Raw genomic sequence first — 18,097 nt, forward strand, 5'->3', positions numbered from 1 at the left:
GGTTTTCATGTTATCTCATCAGTGTGGTTGTTCACACAGGTGAGGCTGATGTGTGAAACCACAGCAGATCTTCACACGCGCTTCTCTCTTGATGTGACGGTGACATCATCAACACTAACATTGAGTTCAGCCACATTTCTGAGAATCTTTTGCAGCTTTTCTTTAGAAATGGTTTGATGTTGTTTTTTTTCAGAAGCCGACACAACTGTCGACTGTTTACTCATCCTGTTTAAGAGTAATCAGACGATACCATAGAATCCAGACGCTTTATCGCAGAGCAGTGCTGACTGATTTGTGTTTAAAGATAAAATGGGACATCAACAGTTAATCTCTAATCTATAAAGTACATGAAGTGTGGCCAATGCCAAAAACATCCACAAAGTGCATTCAGAGTCCAGTAATCCTGTTTCAAAGTGTTGTTAGTTTGTAAATTCAGTAGGTTAGAGACACCTGAACTAACCACAGACACTGGACTGTCCCGCTGTTATTACAGACACCCGAACTAACCACAGACACTGGACTGTCCCGCTGTTATTACAGACACCTGAACTAACCACAGACACCGGACTGTCCCGCTGTTATTACAGACACCTGAACTAACCACAGACACTGGACCGTCCCGCTGTTATTACAGACACCTGAACTAACCACAGACACCGGACTGTCCCACTGTTATTACAGACACCTGAACTAACCACAGACACTCGACTGTCCCGCTGTTATTACAGACACCCGAACTAACCACAGACACTGGACTGTCCCGCTGTTATTACAGACACCTGAACTAACCACAGACACCGGACTGTCCCGCTGTTATTACAGACACCTGAACTAACCACAGACACTCGACCGTCCCACTGTTATTACAGACACCTGAACTAATCACAGACACTTGACCGTCCCACTGTTATTACAGACACCTGAACTAACCACAGACATGAGACTGTCCCGCTGTTATTACAGACACCTGAACTAACCACAGACACTGGACTGTCCCGCTGTTATTACAGACACCTGAACTAACCACAGACACTGGACTGTCTTGCTGTCATTACAGACACCTGAACTAACCACAGACACTGGACTGTCCCGCTGTTATTACAGACACCTGAACTAACCACAGACATGAGACTGTCCCGCTGTTATTACAGACACCTGAACTAACCACAGACACTGGACTATCCCGCTGTTATTACAGACACCTGAACTAACCACAGACACTGGACTGTCCCGCTGTTATTACAGACACCTGAACTAACCACAGACACCGGACTGTCCCGCTGTTATTACAGACACCTGAACTAACCAAAGACACTGGACTATCCCGCTGTTATTACAGACACCTGAACTAACCACAGACACTGGACCGTCCCGCTGTTATTACAGACACCTGAACTAACCACAGACACTGGACTGTCCCGCTGTTATTACAGACACCTGAACTAACCACAGACACCGGACTGTCCCGCTGTTATTACAGACACCTGAACTAACCACAGACACTGGACTGTCCCGCTGTTATTACAGACACCTGAACTAACCACAGACACCGGACTGTCCCCCTGTTATTACAGACACCTGAACTAACCACAGACACTGGACTGCCCTGCTGTTATTTTTTTTAAATTTTAAATATTTACTAATTTTACTTAATAAATATGACACATATTTGTGAAAGTGATCAACGTGAATGAAATGAAACAACGGTGTGTTGTGTGTTTATTAGATAGAGGAGGAGGAGAAGGAGAAGGAGGAGGAGGAAGAGGAGGAGGAGGAGGAGGACTACCACCACTACCCAGACCTGCTCCGCCTCCCACCGATCTGCGTTCTCGTCCCCAGATAAGAGTACAGTAATCAATAAATAACTAATAATCAGCACAATCAAATATGAATCATTTATAACTAATGATCTATAATAATAATGATATGATGATGATGATGATGATGATGATGATTACTATGACGTCATCTTTCCAGCCCCCCCCAGCGGATACAGCAGCAGCAGCAGCAGCGTGTGGCGGTGGCGGCAGCATGGCGATGTGCTGGGTGTATGAAGACGTGCTCGCTGGGACGGACGGGTTCTCTCCCGCCCGCCGGGTGGGGGAGGGGGGGTTCGGAGTCGTGTACAGAGCGACCCTGAAGAACACAGAGTGCGCCATCAAGAGACTCAAACAGGTCAGCCAATCACAGCGCAGATCAGACGTGACTCACTGTGACTGGGTGGAACCAATAATCTGATTATTGATCAGCTGCACGGGAGCCGCCGACTGCCTTTTTTTATCTCCTCAGCTTCTCTGAACTCGTCATTTAAAATCCTCCCACTCAGCTCCGCACAGCGAGCTCAGAGCTGAGCGCTGATATCAGATCTGTTATCAGAAAGTTTCTGTTACACAAACCAATTACTTTATTTTTTACTTTATTCCATTCATTATTAATTCCTTTACCACGTTTGTAACAAATGCATCCATAAATATCTCATCAGTTGTTCCTTTATAGAGAAAATGCATTAACAATCACGCTATATTATGACCTCATTATCTAAAACATGAGATAACGACAGCCATTATTATTTCTAGGAATTAATTGAAAGTGAAGGATACAACAACATTTGGATGGCAGGTTTCATTATAACCATTAAAAGCATCAATCAACACTGACCCAGCAGCACAAAAAATAAATAAATGGGTCAAAGTAAGTCAGGGTTTGTTTGTTTTTTTTGACTAATCTGTGTTATCTGTGTGTTGTTGTAGGACTGCCCGTTGGACCTGTCTCTGCTGAAGGAAAGCTTCCAGACTGAACTGGAGAAACTCTCTAAGTGAGTATAATCACAGAGGATCAGCTGACTGAGTTCGCCTACGGCAGAATTGATAAAGAAAACCACAAAGTTAAGCTCAAAATCTGTTAACTTTAGTGGAATCTGAGTTTAACCCCGTTGACTAAAAAACAAACCTCTGAGTAAACAGAGAGCCGGAGGATCCAAAATGGAGGAAGCTACCAAATAATATTGGTGTTGACTGATAATATACCTGAGTTTGATATCGATATTGCACAGTAGGACTTTAAGTAAGGTCTGGAGTGTGTGTGTGTGTGTGTGTGTGTGTGTGTGTGTGTGTGTGTGTGTGTGTGTGTGTGTGTGTGTGTGTGTGTGTGTGTGTGTGTGTGTGGAAACTCAATACTTCCTGTACAGATGTTTCACAGTAAAAGCCTTCAGGCTGTGGCTCAGGAAGATCAGTGGTTTGATCTCCGCCTCCTCAAGCCATCGATGTGTGTGTGTGTGTGTGTGTGTGTGTGTGTGTGTGTGTGTGTGTGTGTGTGTGTGTGTGTGTGTGTGTGTGTGGAAGAGTAGAAAGGCATCATATACGTATAAATGCAGCTCATTTAACTTGTTTAAATGTTTGTGCTCTGCAGGTTCAGACATCCGAACATCGTAGAACTTCTGGGTTACAGTGAAGGACAAGGATCAGTGTGTCTGATCTACAACTACATGGAAAACAAGTCACTGGAGCACCAACTACACAATGTAATGCACACACACACACACACACACACACACACACACACACACACACACACACACACACACACACTCTCTCTCTCTCTTTATATATGCCATCAGTTTTTTAACCTGCTGTATGTATGTGTGTGTGTTTGTAGAAGTATGGCACCCTCTCCTGGTCTCAGAGGGTCAGTATTGTTCTAGGAGTATCAAGAGCTCTGCAGTTCCTCCACTCGCCTCCCGACGCTCACAAACCTCTCATCCACGGAGACGTCAAGAGGTCATTACATCACAACATGACATCACATCCTGCTCTGCTTCACGTTCCCTCTTAAATACAAATGAAGCAGCCGGTTTTGCAGCAGTATCTCAGTGTCTCTTCTGTCTCTTTTGTGTGTTGCAGTTCGAACATCTTGCTGGACTGCTACATGGAGGCGAAGCTGGCGGATTTCGGCCTGGCTCGGTTCGTGTCTCGCGGCCCGTCGGGGCGCACGGGGTCACACACGATGACGTTCGGCAGGACGGAAACGGTGAGGGGAACGGTGGCGTACCTGCCGGATGAATATACGAGGAGCGGAGAGCTGGGGACCGCTGTGGACGTCTACAGCTTCGGAGTGGTGAGAGAGAGAGAGAGAGAGAGACGCCGCCGCAGGGGCTGATGGGAAATGTAGTTTGTTAGTTTTGTTAGTCGGGATGAACACCACGTCACACATGCAAGTCTATAAAGCTCAGAGTTCAGTAACACATAACAGGAAATGAAGAGTCTGACATAATAAATTAAGAAAGATAGTTACTGAGGTTTCTGCTGAATCATTTTAGTTTAGTTTGGTTTAGTAGCTTTATTGTCGTTATACTGAGGGTCAGACAACAATATAATGAAATTTAGATAGCATTTCCTGAGGCATAAGAACATTTAAGGCAATTAAAAACAATGTAAGACATAAATAAAAACATTGATCTATAAGGGCAATAAAGTGCAATATCAAATATAAAAAGCCGCAAACAGCAGCCATGCTTGTTGTAACAGTAGGCCTTATGTAAACAATGTAAACATTTTAAAGCACACTTTTATATTATTACTTTAAAAGAGCTTTGATTTGTAGTCCTCCAGTGAGTGTGAGTGGGATGAGAGGATCATGCCATGTTCATTGGTTTAACAGCTTGGGGGAAGAAGCTGTTTTTCAGTCTTAATAATGTAAAGTGTGACTAAATGTTCCTGTATCGCCTGCCAGAGGGAAGTAGTTGGAAGTATATGTAATATGATATTTAATCCGTGTGTGTTTCAGGTGCTGTTGGAGGTCCTGACCGGGCGGCGAGCTCTGGAGATAGACCCAAAGTTAGGAGAGATTTACCTGGTGAGAGCGCACACACACACACACACACACACACACACACACACACACACACACACACACACACACACACCACAGTTTATATCATCAATCAATAACGATAAGATCAATAAGTGACACGCTGATGTGATTCTGGTCCTGTAGAAGAGTCTGGTGGACGAGGTTCAGGAAAGTCCGAATGGTTCGTCTCCAGCAGAGTGGAGGAAACAGCTGGACCACCGGCTGATGGCAGGTGAGCGCTGCGTGTGTTTATATACTGATGTACACGGAGAAGCAACCCTCAGTTTTTATCATTAATAATATTAATAATAATAATAATAATATTTATTTGTGTAGCGTCTTTCATACAACAAAAGCGGCTAAAGATGCTTCAAAACTAAATAAATTACATTCACACTGAGTGCTTCACATTAAAAGAGCCTAAAAGGAGCATAAAGCAATGTTGAAGAAAGAGGAAAGAAAAAGAAAATTTATGTAATATAAGATAAAACATTTAAAAAATAGCAATTATTTTAGAATAGTAAAAATAGTAGCTAAAAAAATAGAATAAATAGAATATATAAAATCAGGTAAAATATAACATTTTAAAAGAACTTCGTAGAGCTTCATTGTGAAGATGATTGTCAGAAAAGCTCATAAAAAAGTGAAAAGGTAAGTTTTTAGCTTTCTTTTAAAAAATGATTTAGCGAGCTTCCCTGATATTTTATTCTCCAGATATCTGAACAAACTGCACCAACTCTCACTCACTGCTAAACTGCTTTTTTATTAACATTTTAGGGTTAGTATCTCACACTGCATTATAACTTTTTATTCTCCTGTTTTTATCCGTCTTTATTCTATTGTAGCTTCATTTTATCTCCAATTTAACCCTTTTAATCACATTTAAATGTTTATTTTTTCCACATGTTGCTTTTATATCCTGTCTTTAAAACCTTTTATGTTTTATGTAAAGCACTTTGAATCTCCTTTGTTAAAATGTGATATACAAATACATTAACCTTGCCTCTGTTTATTGTTTTATTCATGTTTTTCTTTATTGATGATGTGTCAGCAGAGAGCGACGTAGAGCCCGTTGGCAGCATGGAGATGGTGGCTCTGGCCTGCTGGTGTCTGAACAACAGGAAGAAGAAGAGACCGTCGATGAATGAGGTCAGACACGCTGTATAGAGACAGATCTGTATTAACATTAAAACACATTTTCTGCTAATCTTCTTGCTCCACGAAGGAAAACAAAATAAATCCCAGTGAATATCAGCTTTAAACTATGGTGCACCCTGCTGTTTGAACTCTTCATGCTGCTGAAATTTACTCTGTTAAACCCAGAAATGACATTTTAATGTGTGGATTCAAACAGTTTTAGTTGCACCAGAACATTTCTTCTTTACAAACTGGTCGCAGTCCAACAGAGATGCTCATTTAATGCCGTTTTTTTTCTTTCAATTAGCCCTAAAAAAGAAGCTGCTGCTGCTTATTGTGTGTAAAACCAATAAAGTCTTTAGTTTCAGTGACACACAGAACATTTAATCATTTCCTTTTAGTCATTTTAGACAAATATGGATTAAAATAAACTCATTATCATATGATCCAAAACTAAACGTATAAATTTGTGTTTCCACTGCATATGAAACATCTTGTTAAACTGGAACCTGCAAACTTCAAATTTTAAAACCTAAACTCGAAAACAAAACTGCAAACTGAAATTGAAACCTTAAATTTCTGTCCTGCTTTCATCTCACTTCGACAATTTTCAGAGTTTCCGGATTCTCCAGGAGATGGTTGTCAGTCAGTCGATATTAAAAATGACCGTTTAAAATCAGGTTATAATTACAATTCGAGAGTCAAGTTTGCATTTTAATCTTTAAGTTAAGGTTGAACATTGTGTGACAGTTTGATAATGAAAATATATTGTTGTCATCACAGCAGCGTCATGGCTAAATGTCCGTTTTTAATCCGTTTATAACTGTCATTTTGCATTTTTAAACATGAAAATTGAATTTAAAATATAAAAACCAGGAACACTTAATATGAAAAACTGAATAAGGATGCAATTAATGATTATTACCATTATCGAGAAATCTGTTTGGTCTATAAAGTGTTGTTTAGCGTTTCCCAAAGCTCATGGTGACGTCCTCAAGATTCTTCTTTACTCTGACTGACGGTACAAAACTCAGATATATTCAGTTTACTGTTATAGAGGACTAAAGAAATTAGAAAATATTCACATTTTGGAAGCTGAATCAGAGTTTTGATCTTTATTCTTTTCTCTATATGGTTAATAAACTGTTAAAATAGCTTATGAATAATTTAAGTTAACTAATTGTTGCAGCTCTAAAGTTGCATTTCAGTTACATTTCTGTTAAGACTCAAACAGCAGGTTGTTGGTTCAGATAAAACCCGGAGCTAAAGGAGTCCGCTGTTCCTCAGAGCTCCTGTTTGGATCCGTCTGTGTCTCTAAACTTCGACGTTTTCCTCACAGGTGTTTGAAAAACTTCAGGACATCCACAACATGGTGAGGAAGACCAACTCTTGCCCGTTACCGCGACCCCGCCCTCACCATGACCTGGACTCCCAGTCGTACTCCAGACAGCCGCGCTCCCTGGACTCCTGTGTGGGAGCTCTGTCCCAGCAGCTGTCCAGACTGGGACCTCTGGAAGATTCCTCCCAGTACCCCAAATCCTCCTCCGGCTACCTCACCCCTCCTCACCCGCTCCACTCCTCCTCCTCCTCTCTGCCTCCCACTTCCTGCTCCTTCGTTGGCCCGTGTGAAACCGACGAGAGTCGAGGCTTCTCCCAGTACTACATACGCTCCGAGTACTCCCAGTTCAGATCTAACGGGACCAGCTGCACCAGAGACCAGTATCAAATTCCCTCTGGGCCCTCGGTGTCCCGGCTCAGCCAGCCTTCTGTTCCCACTGAGGACCAGTACAACTTCCCCTCCCAGATCAGCAGCATCAGTGACAGGACGGGACCCGCGGGTGCCACAGGGGCCGCCGGCCGTCCTCCGCAGTGCGTCGCACCGGACAGAGGACAGACGGCAGCGAGGCTCTACGGGACCCCAGAGTTCCTCTCTCCTGCCGGGTCTCTACAGTCAATGTCCCCAAGGCCCTCAGGTAATATTACAACAGGGATTCGTCATTGTGTAGCCATGAATCAACTCCGTTTTCACATAAAGAGTTTTGCAGTTTTCCCTCCAGACGTAGGATTTAATTACAATCAATATATCAGGTATAAGTGTCTTTTTCTGGTTTTAAAAGCTGCATTACGGTAAAATAATGTGATTTTCTGAACTTACCAGACCTTTCTATTCATTGTCTTTACCTACTTACTAATTATATCAACATAATTGATGATTAGTTATAATTGAAGTTATTAAAAAATCTCATTGTGTTGATATTTTGTGAAGGCATCAATAATCATCTCTACAATAGGGGTGGCTGTGGCTCAGGAGGTAGAGCGGTCGTCCTCCAATTGGAAGATTGGTGGTTCGATTCCCGGCTCCTCCAGTCTACATGCCGATGTGTCCTTGGGCAAGACACTTAACCCCTAATTGCTCCCGTTGCTGTGCCAACGGTGTGTGAATGGCACCATGCGTGGTAGCCGCCTGCCATCAGTGTATGAATGTGTGTGAATGGGGTGAATTCTAGTCTTTGAGTGGTCGAAAAGACTAGAACGGCGCTATATAAGTACAGTCCATTTACCATTTACCATATCTATAGTTGCAATATCGATATCGAGATATTTGGTCAAAAATATCAATATGTTTAATTTTCTTCCATGTCACACAGCCATGCTTTTAATATGAAAAAACATCAGGAAGTGTTGAGTTTTATTGTGAAGTCTCTGCACGCCGTAGAAATATTCATGTTGAAAAGCAACTTTTGTTAATTATTGAGTCTGAAAAATCTTAATTTCTTTTGAAAGCAGTAGAAAAATCTGTAGGTGTATAAAGATTAAGTCAATATTTTACCAATTAACTTATATTTCAGATTTTCTAAAATTGAGGCCAGAGTGTCAGTTACTTGATATAAAACTTGAAATATCACTTGATGCAACATTTGAAAAAAGGAAAACTTAAATAATCTCACTACACTGGTGCATTATTTCTATAGATTAAAAGGTGCAGTGTTGTAGGATTTAGTGACATCTAGTGGTGAAGTTGCAGATTACAACCAACTGAATACCTCTCCCCATGTCAAGCATGTCGGTGAACCTACGGTCGCTGCGAAACTCGTGAAAAACATGAACGGCCCTCTCTAGAGCAGGCGGGGAGTTCCGGTCCTCTGAAATGATGCGAACGCGGAAGTAACTTAAAACTGCATTCTATCAAAAGGCCACCAGGGGGCGACCGTTTTGGTTTCAAAAGGTCTTCCGTCTCTATACAAGTCAATGGAGAATTCACCAACTTTTCACTTGATTTCTAACCTCTAAACGTTTTCAAAATGTGTTTATGGTCTCAATCGCTAGTTTAAAGCCTTCTTCAATGCAGTATGATGTTCATTTGGGACATTTTGGCCTCCCTGATTTTATATTTGACGATAAAGCAGGGTATGCATTAGGGCGTGTCTACATCGTGATTGACAGGTTGATTTGTTCACAGGTTCAGGAGGGCGCCTCATGCTCCTCCTGATGCCCATATAAGTAGAATCCGTGTTTTTATTTTTCCCGGCATGCACCGGAAATGTTCAAGATGGCGCTGCTCAGATCTGAAACTATTCGCTTCCAAGCAGCAGTCCACAAACCAATGGGTGACGTCACGGATGTTACGTCCATTTTATATAGAGTCTATGCTCTAGAGTCAGTGTTTGGTTTGTCCATTCTGGGCTACTGTAGAACCATGGTGAGCTCCGTAGAAGAGGACCTGCTCCCTCTGTAGATATTTAGGGCTCAATTCAAGGCAAAAACACAACAATTCTTATTTTCAGGTGATTATCTACTACTTAAAACATACTTAAATAGTATAGAGGGGGTTCATAACCAGAACCCCCTCTATTGAACACATCACTCCTGCCCTGCAGCAACTTCATTGGCTCCCTATCAACTCCCGCATTGACTTTAAGATTCTACTCCTTCACAACCTGGCACCATCATATCTCTCGGAACTGATTCACATCTACACACCCTCCCGAACTCTCCGATCCTCCTCCGCCAACCAGCTCTTTGCCCCATCTGCCAACTTAACTACCATCATGGGGTCAAGAGCTTTCAGCCGATCTGCCCCCCGCCTTTGGAACTCTCTCCCACCAGACATTTGCACTTCGGACTCTGTTTCCACCTTTAAATCCCGCCTGAAAACGCACCTATTCAGAGTGGCATATTCTGTCTCACACTAACTATGCAATCACGTTCTTGTTTATTTGTTGCACTGATGCACTTTATAGTCACATTCATATTTATTTCTTTATCTTTGCACTAAAATTTACCTGATTTTTATTGTTTGTTGTACTGTTGTCGTGTTTTATGTGCCTTGTAAGGTGTCCTTGAGTGCTTTGAAAGGCGCCTTTAAATAAAAAGCATTATTATTATTATTATTATTATTACTTATTATCTTTTCCACTAAATGCCGCCAAAGTCTACACACTGCACATTTAAGAAAATACGACTTTTTAGACGATGAGCTACTTCTGAATTACATGTCAAAACAGAGATTGACTCCAGTTTAACCAGAATCTGTCTGCACTGGAAGGAAACTGTAAATAAAGAAGTCATCAGCAGGTATTTCTAACTGGATGTGTGATGCCTGTTCTTTGTGGATGTTTTAAGATTTCCAGGTTCTTAATATTATTTCTGTCTTTCTGTCAGAAATCGTCGTGAATCCCACTAAGCAGCGATTCCTGGAGAAGAAAATGTTGTACGAGGAGGGAAGGATTCAGACTCCTGAGCTGCTGTCCTCCGATGATCTCTGTACGTAACCACGAGATATATTATTTTATCCTGTTTATGCTTCTCTGTTTTTATCTCACATCTAATTTGATCTAATTATCTCCTTATTCTTCCTCATCTGATTTGATCATGCCTCATGTTTAGTTTTATCTCATATTTGATGTCCTCATATCTCATCGTATTTTGTTGTGACTGAACGTATCACCTCATCTTGTATCTCATCATCTCATGTCTCATGTCTCATGGGTCTCACCAGACAGAGGCGAGAGTTCAGAGGATTTCAGAGGACCGGAAGAGAGCGACGAGCTGGATTACCTTCCTTCTAAACGCCACTGACGGACTGGTTTCTACCGACTGGTTTGATTGTACGACATGAACCAGTCTGCACGAGGGAAACTTTCTACAGGACCAAAGATGACCGAGCTGTTAACTATTTACGACTTTTCATCACCATATTTGCAGAGTAATCTCCCGGATATCGACACTGCGGACGCTGCAGCTGCAGATTTCAGCCAGTTTGTTGAATCTGTTAAATGTTTTTCTGCTTCGATGTTCACTTATTGTTTAAAAAAGCAGACGTTTCACACGAGTCAAACGTCTGCCTCGTTGCCGCGGTGATGAACGAACATGAGAGAAGAACCACAGAAATCAGCAAGTTTCACCAAAATCATGAAATCACACCGAACTCACAGCAGCGCTCGCCTCACACACCGAACATTTACAGCAGCAGAGGATCAGATGATGAAGGTACGACGTCCTCATCACACCTGCAATGACATTTAATATTTATCTCTGCAATCACGGTAGCTACGACTTCTTATTTATTCAGATCTGTTCACTGATTTGTACGTTTTGCAGGCAGAATGATTTAATATTTGTAATTCCTTCGTCACAAAGTGCTAAAATACCAAATGTATAGTAATCAGGGTTGGGAGGCTTACTTTTAAAAATGGACTCTGATACAATCACCTGTTAAACAAATGTTGTCAGTAAGGTAATCCAAGTATCACAGTATTAAAGTAATGTAACTTTATTATTACTGTCAGTTACTTTTGGATTACTGCAATAACCAAACATGTCAATAATAAAGTATTTGAGTCAAATCCACAAAAGGTGCAAGTGAGGGAATTAATAGCATCTTAAATTCACAAAGCATCTGCAAAAAGGTGAAATGAAGCTATTTACCCTCGCTGCCGAGCAAATAGCTTCATGGTGCCTGTTACACTTGCATATATGTTAAATTAGGTAATATTGATACACTCAGCACTAGAGACAAGTGCAAGTGAGACAAATAATAGCATCTTAAATTCACAAAGCATCTGCAAAAAGGTGAAATGAAGCTATTTGCCTATCTGCAACACTTGCATATATGTTAAATTAGGTAATATTGATACACTCAGCACTAAATTTGCCCCTTTTTTATGCAAATAACACACAGTTAGGGTGGAGGTAAAAGTGTGTTCACAGAGTTGGTGTTAACTCCTCACCAGGGGCGGATCTAGGGGCGGATCTAGGGGTTGATACGGGGCTTAGACCAGAGCACCTGCAGCCAGGGCCAATTTAGTTTGGATGGTTCACATGCACAGAATTTAATTTTACTGCATTGTGTGACTACTGCAAACATTAGCAGTAATATTAGTGACTTATTTCGGTCCTTTTTTAACTATTTTCCAAAAAGAATGCACATAAAAATAAATGAATAAGACGTTAAATCAAAAGGAAAACAAAAATATGTTACATTGACTTTTAACTACATTTCACTTGTCTGCAGAAGACCTGTTGAGAAATTCAAGTGACTTTTTTTTAGATTTTTAAAAATAGATGTGGGCCTTTTTTGAGAAGCCTCTAGCTCCGCCCCTGGTCCAGAGTTTCATTGATAAATTCTGCTTTATTATAAACAATCCCATCACATATAAAACCTGAGTCTGAGTGTAACAGCTGATCTGTGTCGATGTGCAGCAGAACACAGAATATTAATCACCGTTAGATCCTGATCGATCCGGTGTTAATAAAGTTACCGCTGCCGTACTGCGTGTGTAAATGAGCATAGCATTTGTCTCAGTTTGGAGACGCACTTATCGTTTCAGCAGCTGTATGAGGATAATAATAAATTAATAATAATACATTTATTTAGTGCAGCACCTTTCACAGGAATAGAACAGACCATTAAAAACATTGCAAACAGTAAAAAACAAAGCAATAAAATCATTGAATCAATGAGGCAGAAGCAGGAATGTGTGTCTGCAGCCAGATGTGGACAACAAACAACATCAGTATTAATGTTTGTGTGATTATATTCAGTGACACCTGAACAACAGGAGTGGAAGATTCAGTCAGACCTGTGTGCGTCACATTAATCGCTGTATTCTGACATTTTTTATGTTCTAGTAAAAGAAGCAAAATACATGAAAGATGGTTTGTGATGGAGCTCTGTGTGTGTGTGTGTGTGTGTGTGTGTGTGTGTGTGTCTGTGTGTGTGTGTGTGTGTGTGTGTGTGTGTGTGTGTTTGTGTCTGTGTGTGTCTGTGTGTGTGTGTGTGTGTGTGTGTGTGTGTCTGTGTGTGTGTGTGTGTGTGTCTGTGTGTGTGTGTGTGTCTGTGTGTGTGTGTGTGTGTGTGTGTGTGTGTGTGTGTGTGTGAGAAGAAAATCCTAAAACACTGGAAACAACAGACTTATCATTAGAACATTGTTTCTGTGTATCGGACGTTAAAACAGAGTACGGGTGCAAACACAGCGCTGTAACATTCACCAGATGAAACAGAACTTGACCTGCTGGCCGTGTGAAGTATTAACTTTTATGTGTGATTTATTAAATATTGAACGTCATATCAGTGGAGAGCCGTTATGTGAGCTACAAACTCAACTGTTAAATTATTTTTCTTTTAAGAGTCTTTTGGTACTTCCACGGTGCGTTACGACTGTCCCTTATGTGTCCGTTTCATTCCTGCTCTTAACATTTGGGAGTTTTAAAGGTGCATGTATGAGATTTAAAGTATATATCGTTCTTTATTGTAAGATGTGTTTTTAAAATTGCAATCTTGCTAAATAACAACAATTTTGACTTAATTGTAGCTTTTAATCCGATTTTTCTTGTTTTTTCTGTTACGTAACCGTTACTCCCCGAACCTGTACACAGTATTTAAAAGTGCCTTTAAAATTTGTCCTTTTTTCTTTTTTTTGTTGCTTTGACACAAAGTCATAACTTTAATATTAATGGTTATTAACTGTTTATTTTAAATTGTGGACTTTGATTTTTTTTTGTGCCTTGTTGTTGTTTTCCAGAAAAGTTTGTAGCCTAAAAGTTTTGCTCCGACTCGTCAATGATTGTACACTACGAAGCCCCCCCCCCCCCCCCCCCCCCCCCCCCCCTTTAATTTAAAGTATATGGTAGATATAGAGCACACGGAGATGATGTTACTTTAATTAAAAAAAACTTTATTTAACAATATTAATCACAAAGAGAAAGAACAACAAGAAGTATTTCTGTAAAAATCCAGAGGGAGAGTCCTGCTATTTTTATTTAAAGATGTTATTATTACTATTCCTACCAAGAAGGGTTTTTTTTGTTTATTTGCTTGTTTTCACATTGATAATATAAATGAATAATAATAAAAAATTAATTATATTGTGTCATCGTCTCGTGAATGAATTTACCGACATCAGATAATAAAGGTTCTGTTTAACATTCATCTGCTTCAGGAGGGAAAGTATCTCACGTTAAATGTCACCTGGACGTAGCTGCAGGATTTGTGACATCATAACTATTTTGGAGCCAATCGTGGTCAAATATTCAACTTACAGAAGTGTGATGTGGAAACTTGAAGCCTTCCTCCCTTCCTTCTCTCCTTACTTCCTTCCTCTTTTCCTCCCTCCCTCCATTCCTTACTCCTTTCTTTCATTCCTTCCTCCCTCCATCCTTACTCCTTTCCTTCATTCCTTCCTTCCTTCCTCCCTCCCTCCTTTCCTTCCTTCCTTCCTTCTGTCCTCCCTCCCTCCTTTCCTTCCTCCCTCCCTCCTTACTCCTTTCCTTCCTTCCTTCCTCCCTCCCTCCTTACTCCTTTCCTTCCTTCCTCCCTCCCTCCTTACTCCTTTCCTTCCTCCCTCCCTCCTTACTCCTTTCCTTCCTTCCTTACTCCCTCCCTCCTTTCCTTCCTCCCTCCCTCCTTACTCCTTTCCTTCCTTCCTTCCTCCCTCCCTCCTTACTCCTTTCCTTCCTTCCTCCCTCCCTCCTTACTCTTTTCCTCCCTCCCTCCCTCCTTACTCCTTTCTTTCATTCCTTCCTCCCTCCCTACTCCTTTCCTTCCTTCCTTCCTCCCTCCCTCCTTTCCTTCCTTCCTTCTTGATGTCCTCCCTCCCTCCTTTCCTTCCTTCCTCCCTCCTTACTCCTTTCCTTCCTTCCTTCCTCCCTCCCTCCTTACTCCTTTCCTTCCTTCCTCCCTCCCTCCTTACTCCTTTCCTTCCTCCCTCCCTCCTTACTCCTTTCCTTCCTTCCTTCTTGATGTCCTCCCTCCCTCCTTTCCTTCCTCCCTCCCTCCTTACTCCTTTCCTTCCTTCCTTACTCCCTCCCTCCTTTCCTTCCTTCCTTGACCTGAGGACAACAGGAGGGTTAAAGGTAGTTTGCTGCATCCCAGATTTTCTTCCGGTTGTTGCTGTGAAACCTCCAATAAACCAGCAGAAGATGATCGCAGCGTTCTTGAAGAGAAAACAAGATAAATGAGGAGAAACTGAATCAGACACAGATTATTTATTCAGTGTTTTTAAGCTGCTTTGGCAACATGTGGCCATTAGATGTCTCTGTGAGCTTATTAAATCAAAGATAACGATGAAATAAGAGCAATATAACATCATAAATCCCCCAAAATGAGCAAAAACTGACCTGTTGAGCAGACATGTTGATTATATACGGTGTAAGAGCAGATGCAACAACACTCACTTGTTTCCTTAGGAAATGGCTGATAGATGAGATAAAGACTTTCCTTAGAAGTTTTTCAATATACCTTTAAATTTCACACAAATTTTAATTTAAAATTCCCTCACAATATTGTCTTACTGTCTGAATCTGTGGTGTTTTTCAGTTTTGTTAAATTACAAATATTTTGGGGGTTTTTGAGCAGTGATTCAGTGAAACTTGAAATAAAAACTTTCTTACACCGATTTTATTCCACTTCTCTTTTAATTGTTCTGTAACATGTTAAACAATAGGGAAGTTGAAGATGATATTAAGGCAGTGTTCTGTATTTAAGTACAGTTTTGAGGTGTATTTCCATGTGATGCTACTTTCTACATCTCAGAGGGAAATATTGTACTTTCTACTCCACTACATCTATTTAACAGCTTTAGTTACTTTTCAGATGAAGATTTGACACAATGGATAATATAACAAGCTTTTAAAATACAACACATTGTTAAAGATGAAACCAAAAAGCAGTGTGTAGTCGGGCTCACATTTCAGATGTCTATGAGTTGTTAACAGCTCCACCAAATAGTGATTTTTCCCTCTAAACTTCTCACATGGTTTCATTTCAATAAATGTTCAAATGATCCAAAATTTCAGCAAAAATCAAAGATTAGAGAAAAAATCCAAAAACTGAAAACACATTTGTGTATCAGAACTTAGTTTTTTCTTCTTTCCTCTCCCATTAATCATCTCACCACCCCTCACATTTATCTGCTGACCCTTTGGAGGGGCCCCACCCCTAGGTTGGGAACCACTGGACTAAACTAGCTAACTGTATATAAAGTAGTGTAAACTAGCTCCACCTCCAGCAGCTACAACAGTAACATGCTGCTCTAACACTGATGCTTCACTATTAATAATCTAATGATGTCATAATAATAATATATCAGTCAGAGGGACCAAACCACTACTTTTACTGTAATACTGCATACTACATCGCTCATAATACTGCAGTACTTTTACTGTAATACTGCATACTACATCACTCATAATACTGCAGTACTTTTACTGTAATACTGCATACTACATCACTCATAATACTGCAGTACTTTTACTGTAATACTGCATACTACATCGCTCATAATACTGCAGTACTTTTACTGTAATACTGCATACTACATCACTCATAATACTGCAGTACTTTTACTGTAATACTGCATACTACATCACTCATAATACTGCAGTACTTTTACTGTAATACTGCATACTACATCACTCATAATACTGCAGTACTTTACTGTAATACTGCATACTACATCACTCATAATACTGCAGTATTTTTACTGTAATACTGCAGTATTTTTACTGTAATACTGCATACTACATCACTCATAATACTGCAGTACTTTTACTGTAATACTGCATACTACATCACTCATAATACTGCAGTACTTTAACTATAATACTGCATACTACATCACTCATAATACTGCAGTACTTTTACTGTAATACTGCATACTAAATTGCTCATAATACTGCAGTACTTTTACTGTAATACTCACAACAACAGAAACAAAGATATTGTAACTACTACATTAATATTATTATTGAAATTGAAATTATTATTATTATTAATAGATCATCTGATTAGTTGGGAAAAAATATTAGAAAAAATAATTAATTAATTAAAACATCTGTTGATCCAATATTTCAGCAAAAAATTAAAAGATTAGATTAAAAACCCAAAAAACTGAAAACACATTTGTGCATCATATTTTTTTGATTCACAAATATATACATATTTTCTTCTTCTTTCCTCTCCCACTAATCATCTCTCCACCCCTCAGATGCATCCTGCAGTGTGTATCTTCTCGGTTTCTCCTCCTCTGCAGTGGCTGATATCTCCTCTGTGCTGCCTCCCTCTGCTGGATCAGCTGTTGTTCTTTTTCTGCCATTTTCAGCATCTCTCTCTCTCTCTCTCTCCCTCTCTCTCTCTCTCTCTGTCGCTCTCTCCCTATCTCTCTCTCTGTGTGTTGTGTTTTGTTTGGTTGCTGTTAGCAGCAAGATGGCGGCTCCCATCCCCGGCGCTTAGTAGACCTGCTTCTCTGCTTCTCTGCATATATTTAACAGCAGCTTTGCATGCAGCAGCAGCTCTCACACTGCTCTCTCTCTCTCTCTTACTCTCTTACTCACAGCAGCTGGATATGTTTGTGCTCCAGCTGGTTGTCTGATTGTTAGCCTGAGCAGCAGCAGCTACTGTATCCGGGCTTAGATTGACACCATACTCGCCCACTCTGCCTGGAGCACCGGAGAATATGTATTAATCACTCTCTGCGTGTAATAAACCCATCTGAATCTATCTGCTGCTAGTTAGCTACACATCCTCTGTCTCTATCTCTCTCTGTTAGCCGGCTAGTTAGCTTCAGGAGCTAATTAGCGGGCTAATGCTAATGCTATTCCGGACTTTTTTAAC

General features: G+C 40.6%; 1 protein-coding gene across 6 annotated transcripts in view; it reads left to right on the forward strand.

Annotated features, from left to right (window-relative positions):
- The window catches only part of irak1 (interleukin-1 receptor-associated kinase 1), a 416,029-nt gene that overhangs the window by 9,818 nt on the left and 388,114 nt on the right, over positions 1 to 18,097 (forward strand). For 2 of the 6 annotated variants that reach the window (XM_062427479.1, XM_062427484.1), the window contains exons 4-16: positions 1,727 to 1,845; positions 1,978 to 2,175; positions 2,751 to 2,815; positions 3,409 to 3,520; positions 3,655 to 3,776; positions 3,900 to 4,113; positions 4,783 to 4,851; positions 4,993 to 5,080; positions 5,900 to 5,997; positions 7,325 to 7,958; positions 10,648 to 10,749; positions 10,985 to 13,238; positions 13,371 to 14,320. In XM_062427479.1, the coding sequence (XP_062283463.1) occupies positions 1,727 to 1,845; positions 1,978 to 2,175; positions 2,751 to 2,815; positions 3,409 to 3,520; positions 3,655 to 3,776; positions 3,900 to 4,113; positions 4,783 to 4,851; positions 4,993 to 5,080; positions 5,900 to 5,997; positions 7,325 to 7,958; positions 10,648 to 10,749; positions 10,985 to 11,064 (1,901 nt within the window). In that variant the 3' untranslated portion in view covers positions 11,065 to 13,238; positions 13,371 to 14,320. Of the gene's footprint in view, positions 1 to 1,726; positions 1,846 to 1,977; positions 2,176 to 2,750; positions 2,816 to 3,408; positions 3,521 to 3,654; positions 3,777 to 3,899; positions 4,114 to 4,782; positions 4,852 to 4,992; positions 5,081 to 5,899; positions 5,998 to 7,324; positions 7,959 to 8,276; positions 8,456 to 10,647; positions 10,750 to 10,984; positions 13,239 to 13,370; positions 14,321 to 18,097 lie in introns of those variants that run through there. The other 4 variants (XM_062427481.1, XM_062427480.1, XM_062427482.1 and 1 more) reach the window with 4 other exon arrangements.

Source organism: Scomber scombrus, chromosome 10, assembly GCF_963691925.1.
Source record: "Scomber scombrus chromosome 10, fScoSco1.1, whole genome shotgun sequence".
Lineage (NCBI taxonomy): Eukaryota > Metazoa > Chordata > Actinopteri > Scombriformes > Scombridae > Scomber > Scomber scombrus.